This window comes from Zootoca vivipara, chromosome 11 (assembly GCF_963506605.1).
Source record: "Zootoca vivipara chromosome 11, rZooViv1.1, whole genome shotgun sequence".
NCBI classification, from domain to species: Eukaryota; Metazoa; Chordata; class Lepidosauria; order Squamata; family Lacertidae; genus Zootoca; species Zootoca vivipara.
The window spans coordinates 8,474,095-8,496,443 of NC_083286.1; the positions used below are offsets into that span (position 1 = coordinate 8,474,095).

Here is a 22,349-nt window from a genome sequence, read left to right on the forward strand (position 1 = left end):
TTCATGGCTGCCTCTATTTTTGTTGTTTGTATGTATGTTATATACATTGCTCTTTCTATTCTGTAATGTTATAATGGGCTGTTTCCATCAATGCTATGAATACATAACCCCCTGGTGGATGCTGACCAGCAGGGACTTTTCCATTTCTTTCACCAGTCGTATAAAGCTTGGGCTTCCAAGTATAAGATGGCTGTGACAGCTCCAGTCACTAGAACTGTGCCCTCTGTGAACACTGATGGCAGTTTCCTCTTCTGAGCAGCCTTAACAGCCCCAACTGTGCAGAGAAAGCTATTTCATCACACTTATTTTGCAATATTTCTCTCATTTTAAACACTGACCTGTTAAAAAATAAATCAGTTTGATAAATAATAAATAATTTAATGAAATAAGGCATTTCAGTATAAAACAGTTTTGTAAGTTTTTATATATCAATACAGTTCATTTATCAACTGTATTATACATCAGTACAGTTCCTACTAACCTAGCAGTTTGAAAGCACGTCAAAATGCAAGTAGATAAATAGGTAGCGCTGCAAGCGGGAAGGTAAACGGCGTTTGTGTGTGCTGCTCTGGTTCGCCAGAAGCGGCTTTGTCATGCTGGCCACATGACCTGGAAGCTGTATGCCGGCTCCCTCGGTCAATAATGCGAGATGGGCACCGCAACCCCAGAGTCGGTCACGACTGGACCTAATGGTCAGTGGTCCCTTTACCTTTACAGTTCATTTGCCAATGTTCCTATCTATAGCTACTGGTTATTGTAACAATCCTGGAGAGGGGGTTATTTAGAATTTCAATGTTTTTAATTAAGCCACATTTTATGTTTAGTATCTGGTTTATGTTTAGTGTCTGGTTAATATGAATGATCTGTCAGGGAGAAGTGCTTGATGGCCAAGTTCTGAAGATGGCGGCTGGTGTTAAAAATAGGAACCTGCATTTTAATGAGTTTTATTTAACTATTTGTAGTTTCTGAAGCTAATCCTTTACTTTTCTTTCTCATTTGCCAAAGGTTCGACATAGATGGTGTGAGCTTGTTATCAAACATAAATACACAGCAGGGTATGTTGATGTTGAGAAATTCCTCAAGGAAGACCAGGTTAGTACTATTTAGTAACATTTGCATCTAGCCAGAATATGTAAGAATATGTATGTACAGGTAAGTGTTGGTATCTTGAAATAGGGATAGATGAAACTGCTTATTAATGAACAAATTTCCTTGATGCATTTTCGTACAATACATTTTTGACTGGAGAACTACAACATAAGTTTTGGAGGCAAGGGTAGCTGCATTTCAATTCCGCATTTTGTTTCAGGTGTGAAATGTAGTTCACATTAAAAATGTGAGGCAAACTGATTTCTCCCCCACTGCTCATTGGAAATTACACTTAAATGGTCCCACCAATAAATCCTATCATATTTGCCATAACTTGTGTGGACCACATCAACCGCCTTCTGACAGCAGCATTGCTACTGACTGGGGAAAGCGGTGAGGCAACAAGGTCTGGGCTAAAAATGCTACTAGAGACCCTGAGGCAAATATTTGATTGGTTACTTAAACTCTGCACCCCTTAGCCTAACTCTTGGGTCACTTGCAATTCTCCTCTGTTACCGCTCCCCCTCCCCCCCCCCCAGTTTTCCTTCTCTTCTACTCTCATCTTCATTACATTGCTCTGGACCAGTTTGGGCTAACTTTCTTCCTCATTCTTTAAGCTGTTGTTTCCGAAGATGTTTTGCCTGCCCCATTCCTTCTTTCAGACTTTAGCAGTGGCCAGCCAAAGGTACTTAGGATTAGACTAGTTCAGTCCCTAACATCAGAGCAGCTCAGTTTAATAGTAGTTGGACATTGCTGGGCCCCTGAACGCTGCAGAATCCACTAGCTTGTAACATTATGCAGGTATCTTTCCCTGAGCCCATGGGATAAAGTATTATACAAGTTATTTTAGTTGCTTGGTTTGCTTCCCTGCCTGCATGTCCAGACCTTAAATAAGGACACTTTACAACATTTTAGCATAGATTAATTATATTAAAACTGTGTTTCAGATTTTTTAAAAGATGCAGTATTCACACCAATTGGAAAAATAATTATGTCTCAAGTAAGCAGTGTCATTATGGTTTTGGGGGGGGGGGGGAAATCATTTGTTTTTCTATGTATAAATTAATGTCTGGATTGTAGCAACTACTTCCATGAAGGGTGGGTGGAAATGCATTATGCTTTTCATAGAAGTAGCCTCTGCACTTCAGAACACATATATATTTACATTTGTGTGCTGTCTGAGGATTAGAATTCCTGACACCAAAGCTGCAGATAACTTTTGGTCTTTTATTTCAATCACCTCCAAGAACTTGTGCAATCTATGGAATGATAATGCATGAAATTGAAGTCTTATGTGTTTTCCAGTATTGAAAGGGGACTTGGTTGTTTTAAGAGTCTGAAGAAAATGCAAATGCAACCATTAACATTCAGGGTAACAGAACCAGCAGTGTTTACTAAATTTGGATATTTGAGTTATGGCTCATTGAATAGTCAATCAGAATGAGAACTCTCAGTGTCGGTTTTACTTTCCAATTTGGCAGTAAGTGGTAGGTTGGTGGAATCTTACCACAGAAGTAACTTGCCAACAAGAAGGGCTTTTTTTTCCAGCCGGAACTCACCAGAACTCAGTTCCGGCACCTCTCAGGTGGGCGCCATTTCCATTCTAAGAACAAGGGAGGTGTTCATGGTGACTTCTGGCACCTCTTTTTCTAGGAAAACAGCATTTACCAACACTGTTTGCAGAGTAACTGTTAACTATTGTACAGAAGTGTACAATTTTCATAGTAAGAACCAGGGCTGTCTTAAGCGGGTTGGGCGCCCTGGCGCCGTGGTGCGCGGATCGCTCCAGCGATGGGCGGGCGCAGCGTGGTTTCCGCGCGGCTTCGCCGTGCAGCGCCCCCCTGCCAACCCTGCGCCCCCCAGCCTACCCCTAGAGCCGGCCCTGGTAAGAACACAAGAATCACCTTGTTAGGTCAAACCAGAAGGCCACCTAAGACAACAGTGGCTAGCCAGGTGCCCATGGGAAGCAATATTTTAGGAAATCCTGAAGCTAGTCCCCCACTCTTGATTGTTCTAGCATACTTTTTCATACATGGAGGTCCAAGTCATTGAGTTAGAGCTATGAACTATTAATTTGTCTCATACTTCCTTCATCACTGCAGGGGTAGATCTACGGACTTGCAGCTGTTGGACTCCAACCCCTATCAGCCAATACCAATACAACCAGTAGTTGTATTGGGATGATGGTTGCTGGAGTCCAGCTACAATGGGAGGACTACAGATCCCCCACTCCTCCACTAGTGACTAGTATCATAGACTGTGGTGAATCTTGACTACAGCTTGTGGTTTGGGTAGGACAGGCAATTTTATTTCAGTGAGGCCCACTTGGCTATAAAGATTTTCAACCTCAACTAAAAAAAATGTTATAAAATATTATATAGAATATTAATAGTATTTGAGTAGACCTATTGACATTACTGGGCATGGCTAACATACCTAGAACTATTAATTACAGTGGGTCTACTTTGAGTAGAACATACTTAGAAACAACTGTGGGTTTCCAGTTGTGTTATGCTTTTTAAAAAGTCTTACAAAGAACCTTGAAAGTTTTTAGCAAGGAAAACTTGTGCATGTTTAAATTGTAAGTTTGGTACAGCTGCTGTTATCTTGAAAAGCACCACACTGGAATTGATTATATTATAGGATTATTGTTTTCTTCCTCTTTCAGGCAATGGGTGTCTACCTATATGGAGAGTTAATGGTGAATGAGGATGCAAAACAGCAAGAAATTGCACGTAAAAGTTTTGCTGCAACCCGTGACCAAATGGATGCGTCCTCTGCTACAGTAGTGGCAGAGATGTTGTTTTGATGAGGTGGTTTTTCTATCCCAGATAGTTCATTTCTCAGGGGAAGAAAATAGTTTATGAATGAGTAAGTTTATTTATCAAAACCAAAAATCTCTTAAAATCCTCAAAGTAAAGAAAGCTATCCAGAGAGGGAGCTGTGTTAAACAGTAGGATAATAATAGGGTAAAATTATAAAAGATGACCAAGAATGTTTCAATGTAAGTTTCTGAAAGAAGCAACTTTCTCCATAGTATCTCCATTTCTATGAGCAAGCAAATATTTTGAAATCTGGACTCTGGCTAAGATTGTTATAGTGTATGTGATCAAAACATAGATCTCTTCAGGATGAAAAGAATCCGCACAAATTTTACATATGTTTGGAGCATGTGAGAATGGCATTTTTTAAAGCTTACATTCTTGCATAGTTGCCGGTATCTTTGATGGAGCTCCCAGCAAATAAAAATTACCTATGCTCCTAAATACAATGTAATATTTGGATAGAAATATGGTAGAAATCTGTGGTAGAAATCTGTAACATTTTTATTGCATATAATTAATTGGTTTAACATGAACTATAACCTTTTTAATGCCTCATTTGAGGAAGGATTGCCATGGGAAGACAACAACTTAATACCAAGTGGAACATCATTTTGCTGGCCAGTTTTTGGAGTACCAGGTGAGGGGTGGCCATTTCTTATACATGGCTTTTGAAGCAGCCTTAAACCCATTTGGAAATCATTGGCATTCCCTCAGTTTTTATGTGATCAGCATGTTGTGTAATGCTAAAAATAGAACTGGCCTTAGCCATCCTATGGTGGGCATTTTGACAGCCTGCGATGCAGTCAAACAGCCCTTAACATTTACATAACCCAGCCAGATGGGCGGGGTATAAATAATAAACAACAGGCATATAAAAAATAATAAATTATTATTATTATTAAGGCATTAAACAGCAACTATTTCAATACTGTTGTAAGTAGATAATTTACTCTGAAATCTTTCCCCTTTTCTATTTGGTTTATGTTATACGGAGTAATTAAAGTTTAGTACAGGCATCCCCAAACTGCGGCCCTCCAGATGTTTTGGCCTACAACTCCCATGATCCCTAGCTAACAGGACCAGTGGTCGGGGAAGCTGGGAATTGTAGTCCAAAACATCTGGAGGGCCGAAGTTTGGGGATGCCTGGTTTCGTAGAAGGATCCTTTCGACGACCTAGGTTTTCATTTAATGAGGTTAACAATTTAAAAGACACAAATCATTTGGATTATTCACAAAACTTTTACATGAGAGGTTGTATTAAAAGACCAACCAGTAACAAAATTGTTCCACTAGAATGAATGCTTAGGAAAGGATGCATCAGGATATAAAAAGTGTTAGTTGTGTTTGTATGTTTTTATTTTTTGTAGAAACGGCTGCTCTGCTTATGAAGTTGAATATGGAAAATCTTGTCCTTCATATGTGGGGGGACAAAGATATACCAAATAAACTAGTGGGCTTTGCTTGAAAACATGTATTCAAGCTTGGTTTCTGGTTAATGTAGACTACAAGGAACTAGCAAAATGTGGTTTAGTGATCTGATAACATGTTCAGTTTCACCTTAATTTTTTTAGAAGTCAGAAATTCAAATTTAAAATGGGTTATTCTTCTGCTGTGTGAGCAATTCATTCAATCCACTACCCTATATATATTTTTTATAAAAAATAACAATTTATATTAATTAAGAACACTTAACACTTAACAGTATACTCTTCATACTGTTTTCTGAACTTTTTATACAGTTTTATGGAGCTGATACATATGATTTGTTTTGAGTAGCCAAAATGGTGAGCCAATGGTGAGCATGTAAACGAAATGAGTGAAAATGTTAGCTTTTTCAAGTTATCTTGATGGAAAAGAGAAAAGCCACCCATGTTTCCTTCGTTTTGGTTGTTTGGGTTCCTGGCATGCTGATTTGTGACTTAAGATTAAAATCACATTGCCAGGGATTACCACATAATCATGACACTGGCATCTGTAACTGCATGTAGGTATTGCAATCTCATATCCATACTGTTGGAACCTCTAATCTACTTCTCCTAAAAATGTACAGACATGTCACTGAAGGACTTCAGCTGCTATTGTAACTATGTTCAGATGAAGACCTCTCTAGCGAGGTGCAGAGCTTAGCTGATTGGTGAACAGTGACTGATTTCCTCTTTGTTCACAGTGGCTAAGTTCTGCACCTGAAGAGAAGGTGAGATGGAAAACTCTCTTAAAATGTTGACCGCTGCTGTAGTAGTATCATAGCACGTTTGCCTGGAATCTAATTTGCAGATTGTAACAGGCGAAGAAGCTGTGGGAAAGATGCAAACCCTGAATGAAAAGAATCCACGTGAGAAAACCTTTGCTTGGCTACAGTATAGATGTAATCAATAACTGTGAAAGAGCATAATGCTAAAAAGTATTGTATTTTATAAAAGAATGTGCCATTCTTAAAGCAGCCCAATGTGTGCAAAGTCCAGTGTGTATTTTGTTGATATTAAATGGCTGTTTCTTATTGGAACTGTCCCCTTGCAGCAGATACTGTTCCTGGCTGTCGATGGACCCGTCCTCCGGTGCCTACTGAGCTGATATCAGTTCTGATTTTATATACTGGCTCAGTTCAGCAGGAACAGGAGTCGAGCCCTAAAGCAAAAAAGATTCTTTTCTAAATGCACAGACGTCTATGAAAACCTAGCTCTTACTTCATGTCTGAAACCAAAGATAGAACAGACCAGTACTTTGATGTGGATCACAAACAAATCCTTACATGGACTACATGCCATGCTCTTGCAAAAGGAGCTAGTAGCTTTGCCAGTGGGTGAAGTATGTGTAGGCTGTGTCAAGTTAGGATTACTCATTCAATGAGGAAACATGCTGTAGTATTCTGGGTACTTCATTCTGACATTCAACCTACTAGTTGCTATTTTCTGAACAGGGGAAGAATGTTGTGTTGTTGCTCTTCTTTGCAATTAAATAGAATTCCAAGGAGGCTGTGCTGGTGGTTACAGAATTCTCATAATACTGTGGTGTGACTTTTTATACTATGCTGTGGAATACTGGACCTGATGTCTTCTCAAGTTACATTCAGCCTTATGACAGAGCATGTGACATTCACATGAATATCAAGTTCCAGTTTCTACTCCATTACATCTGTTGCGATTCTCTCCCACTTCATGCATACAATGAAAATTAGATTGAGAGAGATGTCCCCTTTCAAGAAGGATAGTAAAGAAAAGCCATCCCCTACATTACTGAACTTTTTTACAAGCATTCCTTCACTGTGACAGAGTAATAAGTTTTACCACTGTTTCCCTTGCAGGAAAGATCACAGACTTTTAATGTATCTTCTACAAAGGCTGGTGGTACTAAGATTTCATTGACCTTGGACATCAAAGGAACAATTTATGTGACTGCTAAAACAATAAGCTGACAAACATTTTACCCCTTACTTTTCTTTGCCAGAGGGTAATGGCAATGAAGCAGGAAAAAACTCCAATATCCCCTCACTTCTGTGTCTGTGGCGCCAACTTACTATCTGCCAGAAGACACTTTATTGTAATATTTATCATGAGGTATTATGCAAACCAGGCCAGAAAATCACCAGAAGCAGATTTATTTAAATAGGTATTTTGTACTAATTAAAATGGTGCCTACTTTTGCATTTCGCAAACTGATAATTAAAATCTGCTGCAAAATTTAAAGTCTGTTTGGAACAAATAAGTAATTACTACCGTAATCTAAATTGTTAATACTGAGATTGTGGACATTTTTATTATGTTTAGCCCAGCTACAGGGAAAAATAACTAGTGACAAACTAGTCACATCACTTTGCTATGAATGAAGCTAATCATGCTACTTATTAATCACAGTAGTTGTAGAAGTCCTGTCCTGTAAAATAATGGCAATAAGCTTTATAAATAAACAATTTTGTAAATCATGCATGTGCCAAAGTTGTATTTTGTCTCAAAATTATCAGTTGGTTTACTGATGACTACAGAAAGAAAAGGAGAGAATCAAAAACCTTTATGAATGCACAAAACCAGAAACTCTGTTCCTGCTTCCCTTCCTTAGGGGCATTCACCAAGTGCCCATACGCACACAAGAGAGCTTCGCTCTCTGTGGCACCCAACTCAAAAAGAGTTCAGTTCCCAAACTCTAATTAGCTGAAATATGCTCCGACAGCAGTCCTGGATTCAGTCTTCCAAATTCAGGAGAAATCTGGAGTTTGTATGGCGCCATACTGAGTTACTGCAGTCACAGTTAATGTAGACCTTTTGATGTATTCAAGAAAGGATCTGCTGCATTCATGAAGCAAGCTATGCTCTATTTCACAGGGGTTTTTGCAGAAAATAACAAAGAGAAAGCAAGTAATTCTTTTGTTGTTCAATTGTGAAAGATGCAAAAGCTGAGTAAGGCAACTCAAATGTATTTGCCACTGTACATGAAGAAGCTGTTGCCTTTTTATCTGTCCTTGTGATTTTATTTTGATTTGTTAAATGTCAACATATATATATACTGCCAAGCATCTCTCTTAGCACAGCCTGTTAATCTAGTGAAAAAGCATTGCCTTAAATGCAGCACCTATGTTGTTGTCGTCCTCTATGGAGGTTCATGTTTAGCTTGTTTCACTGTCAAACAACAGGCAGTGGTTAAAGTTCCTACATTGAGTTAATAATTCCCCCTGGATTACATAGATATGCCAACTTCCATTTGTTAAATAAAATAAACTCCCCCCCCCCAATATCATACCCTCCCTGGTGGGCAAGAACACATTGTGCTGGCTTTTTTTTTTAATTAAAGATTTTCTTGATTTACAAAGATATACCGGTATGCAATGTCTCTCGTAACATTACATAACAATAGATTATGCCATACTATTGTTAACTATATGCTGATTTGCCAAATTGGGTGGATCAGTAGTCAAATTCACTATAAGGCAACTTCTTTATACTCTTGTCTCTCTGGGTTAGAGCAGCACCCTTTGCACCTTCTTTACCCTGTAAAACTCTGGATCACGGTAGTGTAGAAAAAGCAATACATCAGACATTGAGGAAGAATTCTCATATAATTGCTTAAGGCAATACAATTCATCTAATAAACTGAAGTTTACACTTTTTAAAGGGTCACACAAGACACTGCTGTGACGAGCTGACACAAGTGAATTTTGTGGTGTTTTGCAAGAGTTGGTTCTATGACATGTTGAAATCGAGTAAACCAATCCAGAAGTTATGCCAAATTACACAGATAGAATTTGAAGCCAGAGATTGGTAAGTAGGGCTGGGCGATATCTGGTTTTCAACATTGTGATATATCAGCAGCTAAACATTGTGACTGAAGGCTGTGCTTCGCCAGCTCAGTTATTTTGAAACTGTTTTCACAATATGGTCTGCAAACAAGTGTTGGACGATGTATCAATACATCACCCAACCCTACTGGTAAGGTCTTTAGAGACTGTTGATGCAGTAAATTAGGAATCCTAGGCTGCCTCTTCATGCACTTGTTTCTTTTCTAAGAAACATGCATCAAAGAGTTAAACAAGACATAGTTTTTTAAAAAAAATTCTTAAGATTTCTACCACAAATTGGAATAATTCAACTTCATGTTGAAAAAAAGCCCATAAAGCATTACAGTAGTGTACCTATTTCCTTCTTCAGAACCAGTAGGCTTGCTTGAAGAAAACCGTGCAGAGGACTTCCATTTAGCTAATGGCAGTGAAGTTTCCAAGAAGACAAAATGAGAGCAGAAATAGATGCAAAGCCATCAGGAAAAACGAAGCAAGCATGCTGTCTTCAAACATAGAACTATTTGCCTGACCCAGTGCATGAAGGAGTTGTGACATAATTTACAATTAAAAATTACAAGAAACATGGAAAGTGGAGCGGTGTCAAAATAGGAATAATTTAGGAATCCACAACACTATCCAAGGAGTTACTGTAGTATTTTTTTTATCCCACACTGTAACAGATTAGCTTAATTGGCTAATAAAGAGAACTACTATGATTAAACCAAAACAAGCAAAAAGCAAATTTAAAATAAACAGGAGAAAAACCAAATTCTTAGCAGTAATGAATTCATGAAATTGTTTTCTTTTTCCTCTCTTACTATTATTTAAAGCAAAGCAATTGCCTGTACAGTACTGAAGCTTTGCTGCTGTCAGCTGAAAGTAGCCTGGGTTGTTTTGAGGGAGGGAGGCAGCTTCAGCCTGAGTTAGCTGCATGATGTTGGGCATTAAAAGGCCCCAGTCAGTTTGAGTACACTTAAGCCCTTCAGAAAGCAGCTCTAGAGGTTTTAACGCCTTTTATATAGTCAGACAGATGGCTGAAGGAAGATAGCCAGAATAAGCAAGGGAAACTCCTTTTTGGCATTCGCTCTCGTATGGACCACCCCAATGCAAATTCCTGGAATCAAAGCTTTTTTAAAAGTTCAGGCAAGCATTTGAAATAAAAAACACATCAGTTTTCAAGCATTAGGCTGCTTGGTAGGTGGACTTAAACAGACCCACATGTTGATGTTACTGAGAATTATGAGCACTTAAAGCACCTGCCAATATGCTGTTTTTCTAACCTTGCTGAAGACTGCAATGCACAGACTGCAAAGAGTCCAATAGTTAGTCTAGGAGCTCCACAGGTGTAGAGCAGTAGGAATAGTACATGGTGAGTCTCTTAAAAGAGACACCGTGGAACATGTGTACTCTGTATCCATGGGGCCTCTTTTAAAGGACTCACCCTGTACATTCTCTAAATAAAGGGAGGAAAGCAATTCTGCCCTGCCTCTAAATTAATATATTGAAATATGAGTTTTTGTGGAAGATCATATTAGAACAGGCATCCCCAAACTTTGGCCCTCCAGATGTTTTGGACTACAATTCCCATCACCCCTGACCACTGGTCCTCTTAGCTAGGGATCATGGGAGCTGTAGGCCAAAACATCTGGAGGGCCAAAGTTTGGGGGTGCCTGTATTAGAATATGCAAAGTATAATGAATAAACTTGTATAAAAGTTTATAATTTGTATGCATGAGTGGGAGGAGCACATGCCAATTAGATAGCACAGGGAGAGAACTCCCCATCTTTCATCCAGCATGATTTATACATTATTGGAAAGCTCCCTCCTCTGGCTGCCATAACTAGGTATAACCACCTCAGGCCTGTTGCAGTCTTGTGATCTGAGTTGAACCCAATTAAATTCCATCCCAATACACTGAGCTGTGCACTGAACCCACTAATTTGTAATGCAGAGCTTTCCCAACTTTTCGTGTTGGTGGCACACTTTTTAGACATGCATCATTGTGCGACACAGTGATTCAGTTTTGCATAATTTCACGACATGGTAATTCAGTTTTACTAGCAAACCGGAGGTTAAACTAACCCCTTTCTTGCCCTGGGAGGAGCATGGGGAGCATTCATGCGGCACCTGCACACTGCAGCTGACGCACTAATGTGTCACGACACATAGTTTGTAAAGCTCTGTTGTACTGGCTAGTTTGCATATGGAGATGTCTGCCAACAAAATACCCAACATCTGAAATAGCCACATCATAGTTGGAATGGTGAAGGAAGTACTCCCTTTTCTAGATGTTTTATTGCAATATATCGTATTTTTCATTCCATAAGATGCCATTTTTTCCTCCTAAAAAGTAAGAGGAAATGTCTGTGCGTCTTATGGAGCGAATGCGTGGCCCCTGGAGCCGAATTGCTCAGGGGCTAAAGGCAGATCGTGCTTTTTTTAAAGAAAAAGCTAAAGGCTAACAAGAAGTAATGAGCCTGTTGAAAGGAACCCGCTCATCAGCTGACTGCTAGAGATAGCGGGAGGGAGATAAGAGAGCTAGCTCCCTTTCCAGCCCCTCCCAGCCCCTTACCTAGGCCTCAATTGTTGTCTGCAGAGGGAGACGGTGACTGGCTGATTAGATTATCTGTTTGGAAACTCTAGAAATGGGTCTCTTTCCTTTCCTAGAGAAGCTGAAGAACTGTGAATTGAACTAAAAACAGGATTTTTTCCCCTTTGCAAGGAAACTCAGCAACTTTGAGCTGATCCTAAAAAATGGAACCTTCCCCCTTTGCAAAAGAAGCTTCCTCAAATATTTAATGGGGGAGGGCAAAGGCACTTAGGCCTCAAGGAGTTATGCCTAGGACAATTCAAGAAAGCAAAAAATATAATTTTTTTGTTTTCCTCCTCTAAAAACTAGGTGTGTCCTATGGGGTGAAAAATACGGTATTCCATATTTTAAGAAGTGTGTGTGTAAGAGTTTCATTATCCACACTTTGGGACAAATCTTGAATGGAAAGCTTGCCAAGTGAACTCAGAAATGAGTAAACATCTAAGTGCATACTTTCTGGGAAGTATGTCCTTTCTGTAAATAAAAAATGTGAAATATTTCCAGACCAATCTACTATTTCTTCCCACTGAAGTCTCTCAAGCGGCAAACTTGGGAACATTATGACTTGGTGCTTCTAAATATGTGAATTGACTAGTAGGGTGTAGAGAGGCTTGTTGTGAAGGAAAAATCAAACAAAATTTGTTTGTAAGCTGCACAAGTATTTTCTTGGCATTGCTCAAAGGCGGCCTGTGGTCTAGAAAGGTTTGTGGTGCACATTGCTGTAGCACACTTGCTGACTAATGCTCTCTCAACAAAATATAGAATCAGAAGAAATATAAGAAGGTGACTGGTCACTAATCTTGACACAGGGATTTACTTCAAAAGGAATAATTAACAACCACTTGCTTGTGATAGGGCTTATACTTTACAAAGCAGAAACAAGCAGTTGTGTAGCTTCCAGAGTATGAAAAGACCCCATTAATCACGTAGCTTTTCTCACAAGTTCTCTCACAAGGCAAAGACAGAAAAAGATTGATCCAATCCATGCTCAGATATCACTTCAAATTTACTGGTTTTCAGCTACATAGGGAAAACCCTCCAGTACAATTACATTTTGTTTTCAGCCTTATGACTGAAAGTCAATTAGAAGAAGCTCCTTTTAGGATGAAATCAGAGAGTGACTTGAGAAAGGTCAGATATAATACTGCTAACAACTTCCATATCAATATTTTTATCTTTACCATTCAACTGTACATACACATAGACATAAAAGGCTTTCATATTTAAGGAAGCAAAAACACCAAATACCTTCTCTCCATCCTCCACCTGGCTGTTCTGATTAGTTAAGACTGACTAGTGGGCCAAGCTGAGTATCACAAAGAAAACTAAACTCCACATTTTAGTTTTAGAAGGTGATCATTCACCAGCTTTACAGTGCTTTGATATTTCATTCCAAGTTGGCCAACTCTATTTGCAAGACGAGTTAGAAGACCAGTAACTTCTGGGATTTCACTGCCTGCAACTATAAGCTGAAAGGAGAGAAAAAACAACAGAGAATTGAGAAAGTATAAATGCTAGTATTTAGTAGAAAATTACACTGTTCACAGCTACATAGTTCTTGTAGAAGACAAAAGAAAAAACAACCAGGGAAACCATCCCAATCTACAACACGAAGAGAAAAAGCCCTTTGGGCAGGCAGCAAAGTGACTAGGGGTAGGCAACCTAAGACCCGTGGTCTGGATGCGGCCCAATCACCTTCTCAATCCAGCCCGCAGACAGTCCAGGAATCAGCATGTTTTTACATGAGTAGAATGTGTCCTTTTATTTAAAATGCATCTCTGGGTTATTTGTGGGGTATAGGAATTCGTTCATTTTTTTTTCAAAATATAGTCCGGCCCACCACATGGTCTGAGGGATAGTGGACCGGCCCACGGCTGAAAAAGGTTGCTGACCCCTGAGGGAAGTCATCCCCAGTGCTCCTCTAACTTCCACACACAACTTAGGAGAAAAGCCCATTGTAGCATTGCAGGCGCCCTCACCTCGCTACCTTCAGCAGCACATGGGTCAGTGAACTGACAGGGATAACAATCCCCATCTCTTTTCCACCTCACCCCCCCCCCATCTCAGAAAAAAAAGCCCTTTGGGGCCTTGCAAGAAGGCAGGCAAGCAAAGCAACTTTCTACACCTCTAAAAATAAAGTGATATTGGTGACCTAACTCTTTTCTCGGTTCTGCATTCAAACTAGAAATGAGTTCCTCTTCACAGAGGAGGAGGTTCCACAATGCAGTTCGCAACACATTTAAAACTATTTTTAGGAGCACTCTAATTTTCTGAGTTCAACAGTTTTGAACCCTAAACAGCCTCGGCCTAGTATACCTGTGTGGCGGAATGGTGCCTGATGATGATTCTGGTTCATCATGGGTTAATCCCTCACTCCCATTCTAGACAAGTGTTCCCTGAGAGGCGGAGCTTGGGGGGGGGGCATTCTAAATGGCAGTTGGGAGTTGGGGATTGACAGTTGGGAGTTAGGGAGTTGGTAGAGGGTAGAGTGTTAAAGAGGGATGCAGGAGCTGTATGAAGAAAACTGTGTTAAATAAAAAAAGAAGATATGTGCTTTTAAGAACCAAAGAAACTCATGTTTATAAGTTAAATAATAAAGTTAAATGTGCTTAAACATTCACTGACTCGGCAGTGTCTCGGTACCTTCAGAGGTGTGACAAAGAGGGGAGAACAAAGCTTTCCTGGGGAAGAGGAAACTGTTTGCTGTTTCTCCTGTCATACAAAGGGCTGGTTAGCGAAGCCGAAGGAGCCACATAGTTGCCTAAGGGAGAGGCACACTGTAGCAGTAGGGATCCCAGGGAGGGAGACCCCACTGGTGGCCATAGGTTTCGAACGCAGAGCCTGAGGTACTCTGGAGACAAGTCCAATTTGGACTCTGGAGGTTTTTTTCTCCTGTTTGTGGAGAAGCACAGGGAGAGCCTCTGAGGTTAAAGCAGTGAGGTGGGGGATCCATCACATTTTTGGTGGCAGCGTCGTGATTCGAAAACAACACCCACACGCTGAGTGAAGTCGAATAAGACAAACAAATCCTGTCAGAAGATGGCACATTTACGAAAGGGGAGAGAGGCAAAGGGAGATGTGAGAACTGAGGAGGTTGAAACTAGTGAAGAAAATTCCAACTCAGAGCTACAAATATTGAAAGTTCAATTGGAGATAGCTCGAGTTGAGGCAGAAAAAAGTAGAGTTCAAGCAGAACAAAGTAGAGTTCAAGCAGAACAAAGTAGAGTTGAAGCAGAGAAAGAAATACAGCTGGAACGATTGAGGACAGAGAGAGAGAGAGAGATGTATTCTCTGCGGCTTGAAGAGATGAAATTAAGGGCGGAGTTATCACCAAACCTTAATACTAATGAAGTTACCTCAGTGAACGTGAAACGATTCCCTAAATATGTGAGTGGCGATGATATCGAGGCATTTTTATTTTCTTTTGAGAGGGTATGTGGAGAATTTCAAATCCCTGAGGAGAATTGGATGCTATATTTACGACCTCAGATCTGCGGGATCTTGAGTGAAATTTATTCAGATTTGAGGGAGGAGGAATTATCAAGCTACTCAGTTTTTAAACATCGGGTTAAAGTGCGTTGTGGGCTCACAGCAGAGCAGAGTAGGAAGGCATTTCGTGGAATTAAGCGGAACCCAAAGGAAACTTATGCCCAGTTGGGAAGTCGCTTGGATAGACTGCTGAATAGATGGGTAGAAGGAAGCGGTGTGAAGAGCTTTGAGGAGCTTAAACAGTTAATTGGCTTAGAGCAGTTCTTCAAACATGTTCCTTCCAGTTTACGGTGGTTTCTGAGGGACAAAAAATTACAAACTGTGGCAGCAGCAGCAGCAGAAGTTTTAGATCAAATTGAAGGGGAGGATGGTGAAATAATATTCCCTAGGCCTTCACAGAAAAATAAACTGTGGCGAGCTGGAGAAAGTCGGGAAAGACAAGAACCCAACCCTGTCAGACAAGCGGGGTCTGATAAGCCACCTCAAAAGAGAATTACATGCTTCTTCTGTGAGAGGGAGGGGCACGTTCGAGCAAAATGCCCCCTACTGGCAAAAGCACAAACTGCAGGTGATGCTGCGAAACCGGTAAAATTGTTGCTTCAAACAGATACTATACACCAGGCATGTCAAACTTGCGGCCCTCCAGATGTTTTGGACTACAATTCCCATCTTCCCCAACCACTGGTCCTGCTAGCTAGGGATCATGGGAGTTGTAGGCCAAAACATCTGGAGGGCCGCATGTTTGACATGCCTGCTATACACCCTCCTCAGCCAGGTGCCAGAGCCCAGTCAAGCAGAGGATTCTGCTAAAGTTATGCAGGTCTGGAGAGCTGAGGGAGAGGTTAACAAGGAATTTATGGAGACTGTCAGAGTAAATGGACAACGATTAATGGGTCTTAGAGACACTGGCGCACAGGTTACTCTGGTGAGGCCTTGTTGGATCCCTAAAGAACAATATCTCCCAAACCAGTCTTACAGCCTAAAAGGTATATGGGGTCCTGAATTTGTGGTGCCGATAGCGGAAGTGAACATTCAGTACCAAGGCTTTAATGGCAAGTGGACAGTGGGTATATGGGATGATCTGGAGGTTCCTGTTTTAATAGGGAATGACTTAGGAAAACAGGGACAGCAAATACAAGTTGTCACAAGAGCAAAATCGAAAGCCCTTGCGGGTCCGGCCCCTGTCCCTAATGCACTACCCATAGAGCCTGTGGGAGAGGAGGTACTGCTTACACTACCGAATGCACAGGAATTTAGCACCCAGTTTTTAGTAGAACAGAAGGAGGATGAATCCCTGAAAGAATTGTGGGATAAGGTGCAGAGTCCTGACACTGAAGTGACCATGGAGAATCCCTGTGTGTTTACGGAAATAGAGGGGAGACTTCATAGAATAGCTAAAAGGAGAGAAAGTGCAGCAGTATGGAAAACAAAAAAACAGTTGGTTTTGCCCCAGAAATACCGACTGCAGGTTCTACAGCTGGCACATGATTCACCCATTGCCGCTCACCTAGGCATTAATAAAACCAGGGACAGAATACAATCGCGGTTTTACTGGCCTGGGATAGGAAAGGCCATTCGGGCTTATTGCAAGTCCTGCCCAATATGCCAAAGAGCAGGGAAAAGTGGTGACAAGACCCGTGGCTTGCTGCAACCAATTCCGGTAGTAACAGAGCCTTTCTTCAGGATTGGTGTGGACATCATTGGGCCAGTTTCTCGAGCAACATGTCGTGGTCATAAATATGTTCTGACTATTTTGGACTATGCTACACGATATCCGGAGGCTATTCCCCTGAGAGACATAGACACAAAGACAGTGGCTAAAGCTTTATTGTCTGTGTTCTCTAGGCTAGGGTTCCCTAAGGAGATCATTACGGACTTGGGGGCAGCCTTTATATCTAAGTCAATGGAGGAGCTGTTATCTCTTTGTGGGATTAAACATCTAAAAGCGACAGCTTACCGTCCGCAGACAAATGGCTTGACCGAAAAATTTAATCAGACCCTTAATCAAATGCTGAAGACCTATTCGATCAATCACCCAAATGATTGGGATGAGAGTTTACAGCATTTTCTATTTGGGTACAGAGAGGTACCTCAAGAAAGTACGGGCTTCAGCCCCTTTGAACTTTTATTTGGAAGGCAACCCCGTGGACCATTAGACCTGTTGAAGTCTGCCTGGGTAGGAAAGGAACCCATTGAGAGTGCTGACGTCTTAACCTATCTTCAGGAACTGCAAAGTGACTTACAGGAGCTCAAGGAACTAGCATCCTGCAATTTAAAGAGAGCACAACAACACCAGAAAGGATGGTACGACGCACACGCTAGACACCGGAACTTCCAACCTGGTGACCAAGTCCTGGTTCTGAGACCTAGACGACAGCAGAAGCTTGAGGTTTCCTGGGACGGACCCTTTAGAGTGATAGAAAAACTATCAGCGGTGAACTATCTAGTTGAGATAAAGGCTGAAGAGAGACGATGTAAAGTTTTTCATGTTAATATGTTAAAACCGTATTTCGACAGAAGCCAGGTAATATTGAAGGTTAATGGGCAGATAACGCATGATGTGAGATTAACTGGATGGGGGAATTTAAGTAAGGGAACCACTGTGTCAGAAGTGTCCTTAGACCCAAATTTGAACCCAGAACAGGAAGGACAAATAAAAACCGTCCTTGCAAACTTCTCCCAGATCTTTTCCAACATCCCTGGAAGAACTCATTTAGCTGTACACCGGATAAATACTGGTGAGGCTAAGCCAATTGCTTCCCAACCTTATAGAGTGACTGGGGTTCAAGCAGATTTAATCTCCATTGAAGTTAAGGAAATGTTAGACTTGGGACTGATTGAACCTTCACATGGCCCATGGTGCTCCCCCATGATTTTGGTGCAAAAACCAGACAAGACTTATCGTCCCTGTGTTGATTACAGAAAGTTAAACCAGGTAACTGTGGCAGATGTTTATCCGATGCCGCGAGTAGATGAGTTGGTAGAGACAATAGGCAAGGCCAATTATATCTCCACCTTAGATTTGACAAAAGGGTATTGGCAAGTGGCCATGGACCCAGTGGATCAACCCAAAACGGCATTTATCACCCAGGATGGGGTATTTGAGTTTAAAGTTTTGCCTTTTGGACTAAAAAATGCTCCATCCACGTTTCAGAGATTAATTGATAAAATGTTAAAGGGATTGAGAATGTATGCATTAGCTTATATAGATGATATAGCTGTCTTTAGTCAATCATGGAAAGAACACTTACAGCATCTGAGTGTAGTGTTTGAGAGAGTGAGATCGGCTGGGTTGTCGGTGAAGGCTGCTAAATGCCAAATTGGCATGAGGCAAGTACGGTATTTGGGACACATTTTAGGAAGTGGGGTCATCAGGCCTGACACCAACAAAGTAAAGGCAATTAGTGAATGGCCTAGACCCACCACTAAGAAACAGATTCGAGCTTTTCTTGGGGTAGTAGGATATTATCGACGCTTTATTCCCCAGTTTAGCACTCATGCTGCAGCCTTGCATGATTGTGTAAAGAAGAGCCAGCCTGATAAGATTATTTGGACAGTACAGTGTCAACAGGCATATGATATGTTGAAATCTACTTTAATGGTGGAGCCTATTTTGAGAGCTCCAGATTTCTCTAAACCATTCATTCTCATGACTGATGCATCAAATGTGGGACTTGGAGCAGTGTTAAGCCAGGAAGGAGAAGGCGGCATTCTGCTACCCATATTATATCTTAGTAGAAAATTGTTAGAGAGAGAACAGCATCTCTCAACTTTAGAGCCAGAATGCCTATCAATAGTGTGGTCAATTGGGAAATTGAAGCCTTACCTGTGCGGGAGAAAATTCACCCTGTGCACAGATCACTCTCCTTTAAGGTGGTTAAACCAAGTGAAAAGCACCAATAGCAAATTAATCCGATGGAGTATGCATTTGCAAGATTATGACTTTGACATTAAACATATTAGAGGGAAAGATAACATCGTAGCTGATGCATTGTCAAGATGTTTTAAAGATTGATTGATAAGAAAAGGGAAAAAAACCAATGTTATGGCAACTGGAAAGGTATATCAATAATAAATCAATATGTGTTGGTGGAGGTAAGATACAGGTAAATGAAAAGAATTTGTTAAGTAATGTTAGAACATAAAAGTTGTTGAAAAAGGGAATTCTGAGTTAATTGGTTTTAATTAAGCTCCAAGACATTGCTTCGGCATTGTTTAAAAGTGTAACTATGCCGATGCAATGACTTTGGGGGAGGGACGAATGTGGCGGAATGGTGCCTGATGATGATTCTGGTTCATCATGGGTTAATCCCTCACTCCCATTCTAGACAAGTGTTCCCTGAGAGGCGGAGCTTGGGGGGGCATTCTAAATGGCAGTTGGGAGTTGGGGATTGACAGTTGGGAGTTAGGGAGTTGGTAGAGGGTAGAGTGTTAAAGAGGGATGCAGGAGCTGTATGAAGAAAACTGTTAAATAAAAAAAAGAAGATATGTGCTTTTAAGAACCAAAGAAACTCATGTTTATAAGTTAAATAATAAAGTTAAATGTGCTTAAACGTTCACTGACTCGGCAGTGTCTCGGTACCTTCAAAGGTGTGACAAAGAGGGGAGAACAAAGCTTTCCTGGGGAAGAGGAAACTGTTTGCTGTTTCTCCTGTCATACAAAGGGCTGGTTAGCGAAGCCGAAGGAGCCACATAGTTGCCTAAGGGAGAGGCACACTGTAGCAGTAGGGATCCCAGGGAGGGAGACCCCACTGGTGGCCATAGGTTTCGAATGCAGAGCCTGAGGTACTCTGGAGACAAGTCCAATTTGGACTCTGGAGGTTTTTTTCTCCTGTTTGTGGAGAAGCACAGGGAGAGCCTCTGAGGTTAAAGCAGTGAGGTGGGGGATCCATCACAACCTGAAGGAGCATCTCCACCCCCATCAGTCTCCACCTCCGAGGGTCTTCTGCTGGTTCCCTTGCTGTGAAAAGCGAAGTTACAGGGAACCAGGCAGAGGGCCTTCTTGGTGGTGGCACCCTCCCTGTGAAACACCCTTCAGATGTCAAGGAAATAAACAACTATCTGACTTTTAGAAGACATCTGAATATTTGATGTTTTAGCATGTTCCGATATATGCTGTGAGCTGGCCAGAGTAGCTGGGGAAATTATTATCATCATCATCAACAACAACAACAAAAAACCAGAAGTCTCCCCACCATAACTTTAATCCAGGTGTAGGAAAATGATATACACCACCTTTTGGTTTGCTCCACCATGTGACACAGGCTGTGATGAGTGCACACGCAACTAAGGCACAAGCAGGGGCTTCCTTGTTCACAATGGACATTCTGCAGTATTTTATTTGTTCATACTGGTAGGTATCTTGCTATCAGTAAAAATAATGAAGAAAAATACTTACATGGGTAATAAATTCTTTGGCGACTGTGTGTCCAATAGGAGTAAACAGCAGAAAGCTGATTATCAGGTGTGTAACTACCAGGTTGCTACTTGATTTGTTTTGTTTTGTTCCGCTGCTAACTGCAGTCTGCAGATCTGTGACAGAAATAACTGGAGTTCTGAACAAGGCAGTCAGATGGTCACATACAGATCTTGCTTCCACCTGTTGAGAAGCATTGCGAGGAATAAAAGTTTGCAAGGTGAAAGATAAACATTTGCTTTCTTGAGATTTGCAGAAAAGCACACAACTGATTCCTGAGCCAGTGAGGGAAGTTCACAGGGGGAGATATTTTGCATTGTTTCCTTTCTGGACCACAAAGAGCAGAATGAAGATTTCAAAAGAACAAGAAACTCCCTGATTTTGGTAGTCTTGAAAAACTAAGCACCGAGGACCATGAGATAGGGTTAGACCTCTCTTTTTTTTTTGGTAAAAGAAAATGGTGAAAGTCACAAAGTGGAATGAAGTTAGGTTGTTCTATTGTGGGGGAAAGAACAGAAAGCTACAGCAGCTACAAATCAATTAATCCCCATGCAATCTGACCTTGTCTGATAAAAAAAATCTGAATCGGGGGGGGGGGTTGGTTTCCTTCTAGTATTGTTTAAAATACACCCCCCACACACCTTCCCCTCTTGGAGCAGCCAGAACAAACAGCTTCTGGAGCCAAAACAGAGGCAGGATTTGAGAGTTTTTGCATTAAAGGAAATTATTGGCTAGATCCTAAGAAGTATTACTTAAAAATATTTGCTACATAAAAGGCACGGCAGGAAATGGAAAATATCTCCTTCCTGGCAACCCTAAACACACTAGTTTTAAGCAATTTATTTCCATATTGTCATTGGGCCAATGAATGTGGCAGGCCGGATTCTGGACCTTGATTTCTCAACTGGGCAGGAAGAGGGTAATCTGAAAGTGGGGGATATTGACATCACCCCTCGTCATGGTCAGATTTAGGCTTTCAGCACCTTCTCCCCTCTGCAGCAGTGGGGGAACCTATTAGGATGGGCCGCCCTCATAGGCTAATGGGTCCAATGGGTTTCCAAACGGCTCTAGGGGATTTTCTGGCTGATAGGACTGGCACTTCTGTCAAAGCCCTGGCTGGGACTTCCAAATAGCTCAAGCCATTGACATGACCACCCCTGAGCGCCTTTCTCCCACTTCAGGGAACCCGTTTAGTCCCCTGGTATACCCCAGAGCTTAGGATGAGGAAACAAGTTGGGAGACAGTTTGAACACAAGTGGAGGAAAACTCTGGTCGAATGAAACTGAACACTGGTGAGGACTGGTGGCAGGGAAGGCAACAAAGTAGGCTGGGCCAGGGAGCTGATTAATGCCTCCTTGCAATATGGGGTGTTCCCCGCCAGCTTGAAGGAAGCAGTGCTAAAACCACTCCTCCAGAATCCCTCCCTGGTCTCAGAAAATCTACAGGTCTATTTCCATTATGTAATCATACATAAATTGATTTCAACATTAATGTAACTTCTGGCACCCCAACATGTATATAATGACTGCAGTTTCACTCTTTTTATTTTGCCTACTCAGGTTAAAATGCTCCTTCTCTCTGTGGAAACTGCTGCAAAACCACATGCTTAAAGCGTTTTTCTTTTATCCTTAATTTCAGTTTTGCAACTGAATAAAAGGGGGTGTGGGAGGAGA

The 22,349-nt window shown here is 41.2% G+C and overlaps 2 protein-coding genes across 7 annotated transcripts in view; one reads left to right on the forward strand and one right to left on the reverse strand.

Moving 5' to 3' along the window:
• The window catches only part of AOPEP (aminopeptidase O (putative)), a 194,842-nt gene extending 187,009 nt beyond the window's left edge, over window positions 1-7,833 (forward strand). For 3 of the 6 annotated variants that reach the window (XM_060280102.1, XM_060280104.1, XM_035099626.2), the window contains 2 exons: window positions 1,006-1,092; window positions 3,758-7,833. In XM_060280102.1, the coding sequence (XP_060136085.1) occupies window positions 1,006-1,092; window positions 3,758-3,898 (228 nt within the window). In that variant the 3' untranslated portion in view covers window positions 3,899-7,833. Of the gene's footprint in view, window positions 1-1,005; window positions 1,093-1,706; window positions 1,775-3,757 lie in introns of all 6 variants that reach the window. The other 3 variants (XR_004691556.2, XM_035099627.2, XM_060280103.1) reach the window with 3 other exon arrangements.
• A 3,804-nt stretch (window positions 7,834-11,637) lies between these two features.
• FANCC (FA complementation group C) overlaps window positions 11,638-22,349 on the reverse strand; it is a 58,413-nt gene continuing 47,701 nt past the window's right edge. The window contains exons 13-14 of the mRNA XM_035099631.2: window positions 20,659-20,859; window positions 11,638-13,240 (exon numbers count right to left, since the gene is read on the reverse strand). Of these exons, the coding sequence (XP_034955522.2) occupies window positions 13,097-13,240; window positions 20,659-20,859 (345 nt within the window). The 3' untranslated portion in view covers window positions 11,638-13,096. The remainder of the gene's footprint in view (window positions 13,241-20,658; window positions 20,860-22,349) is intronic.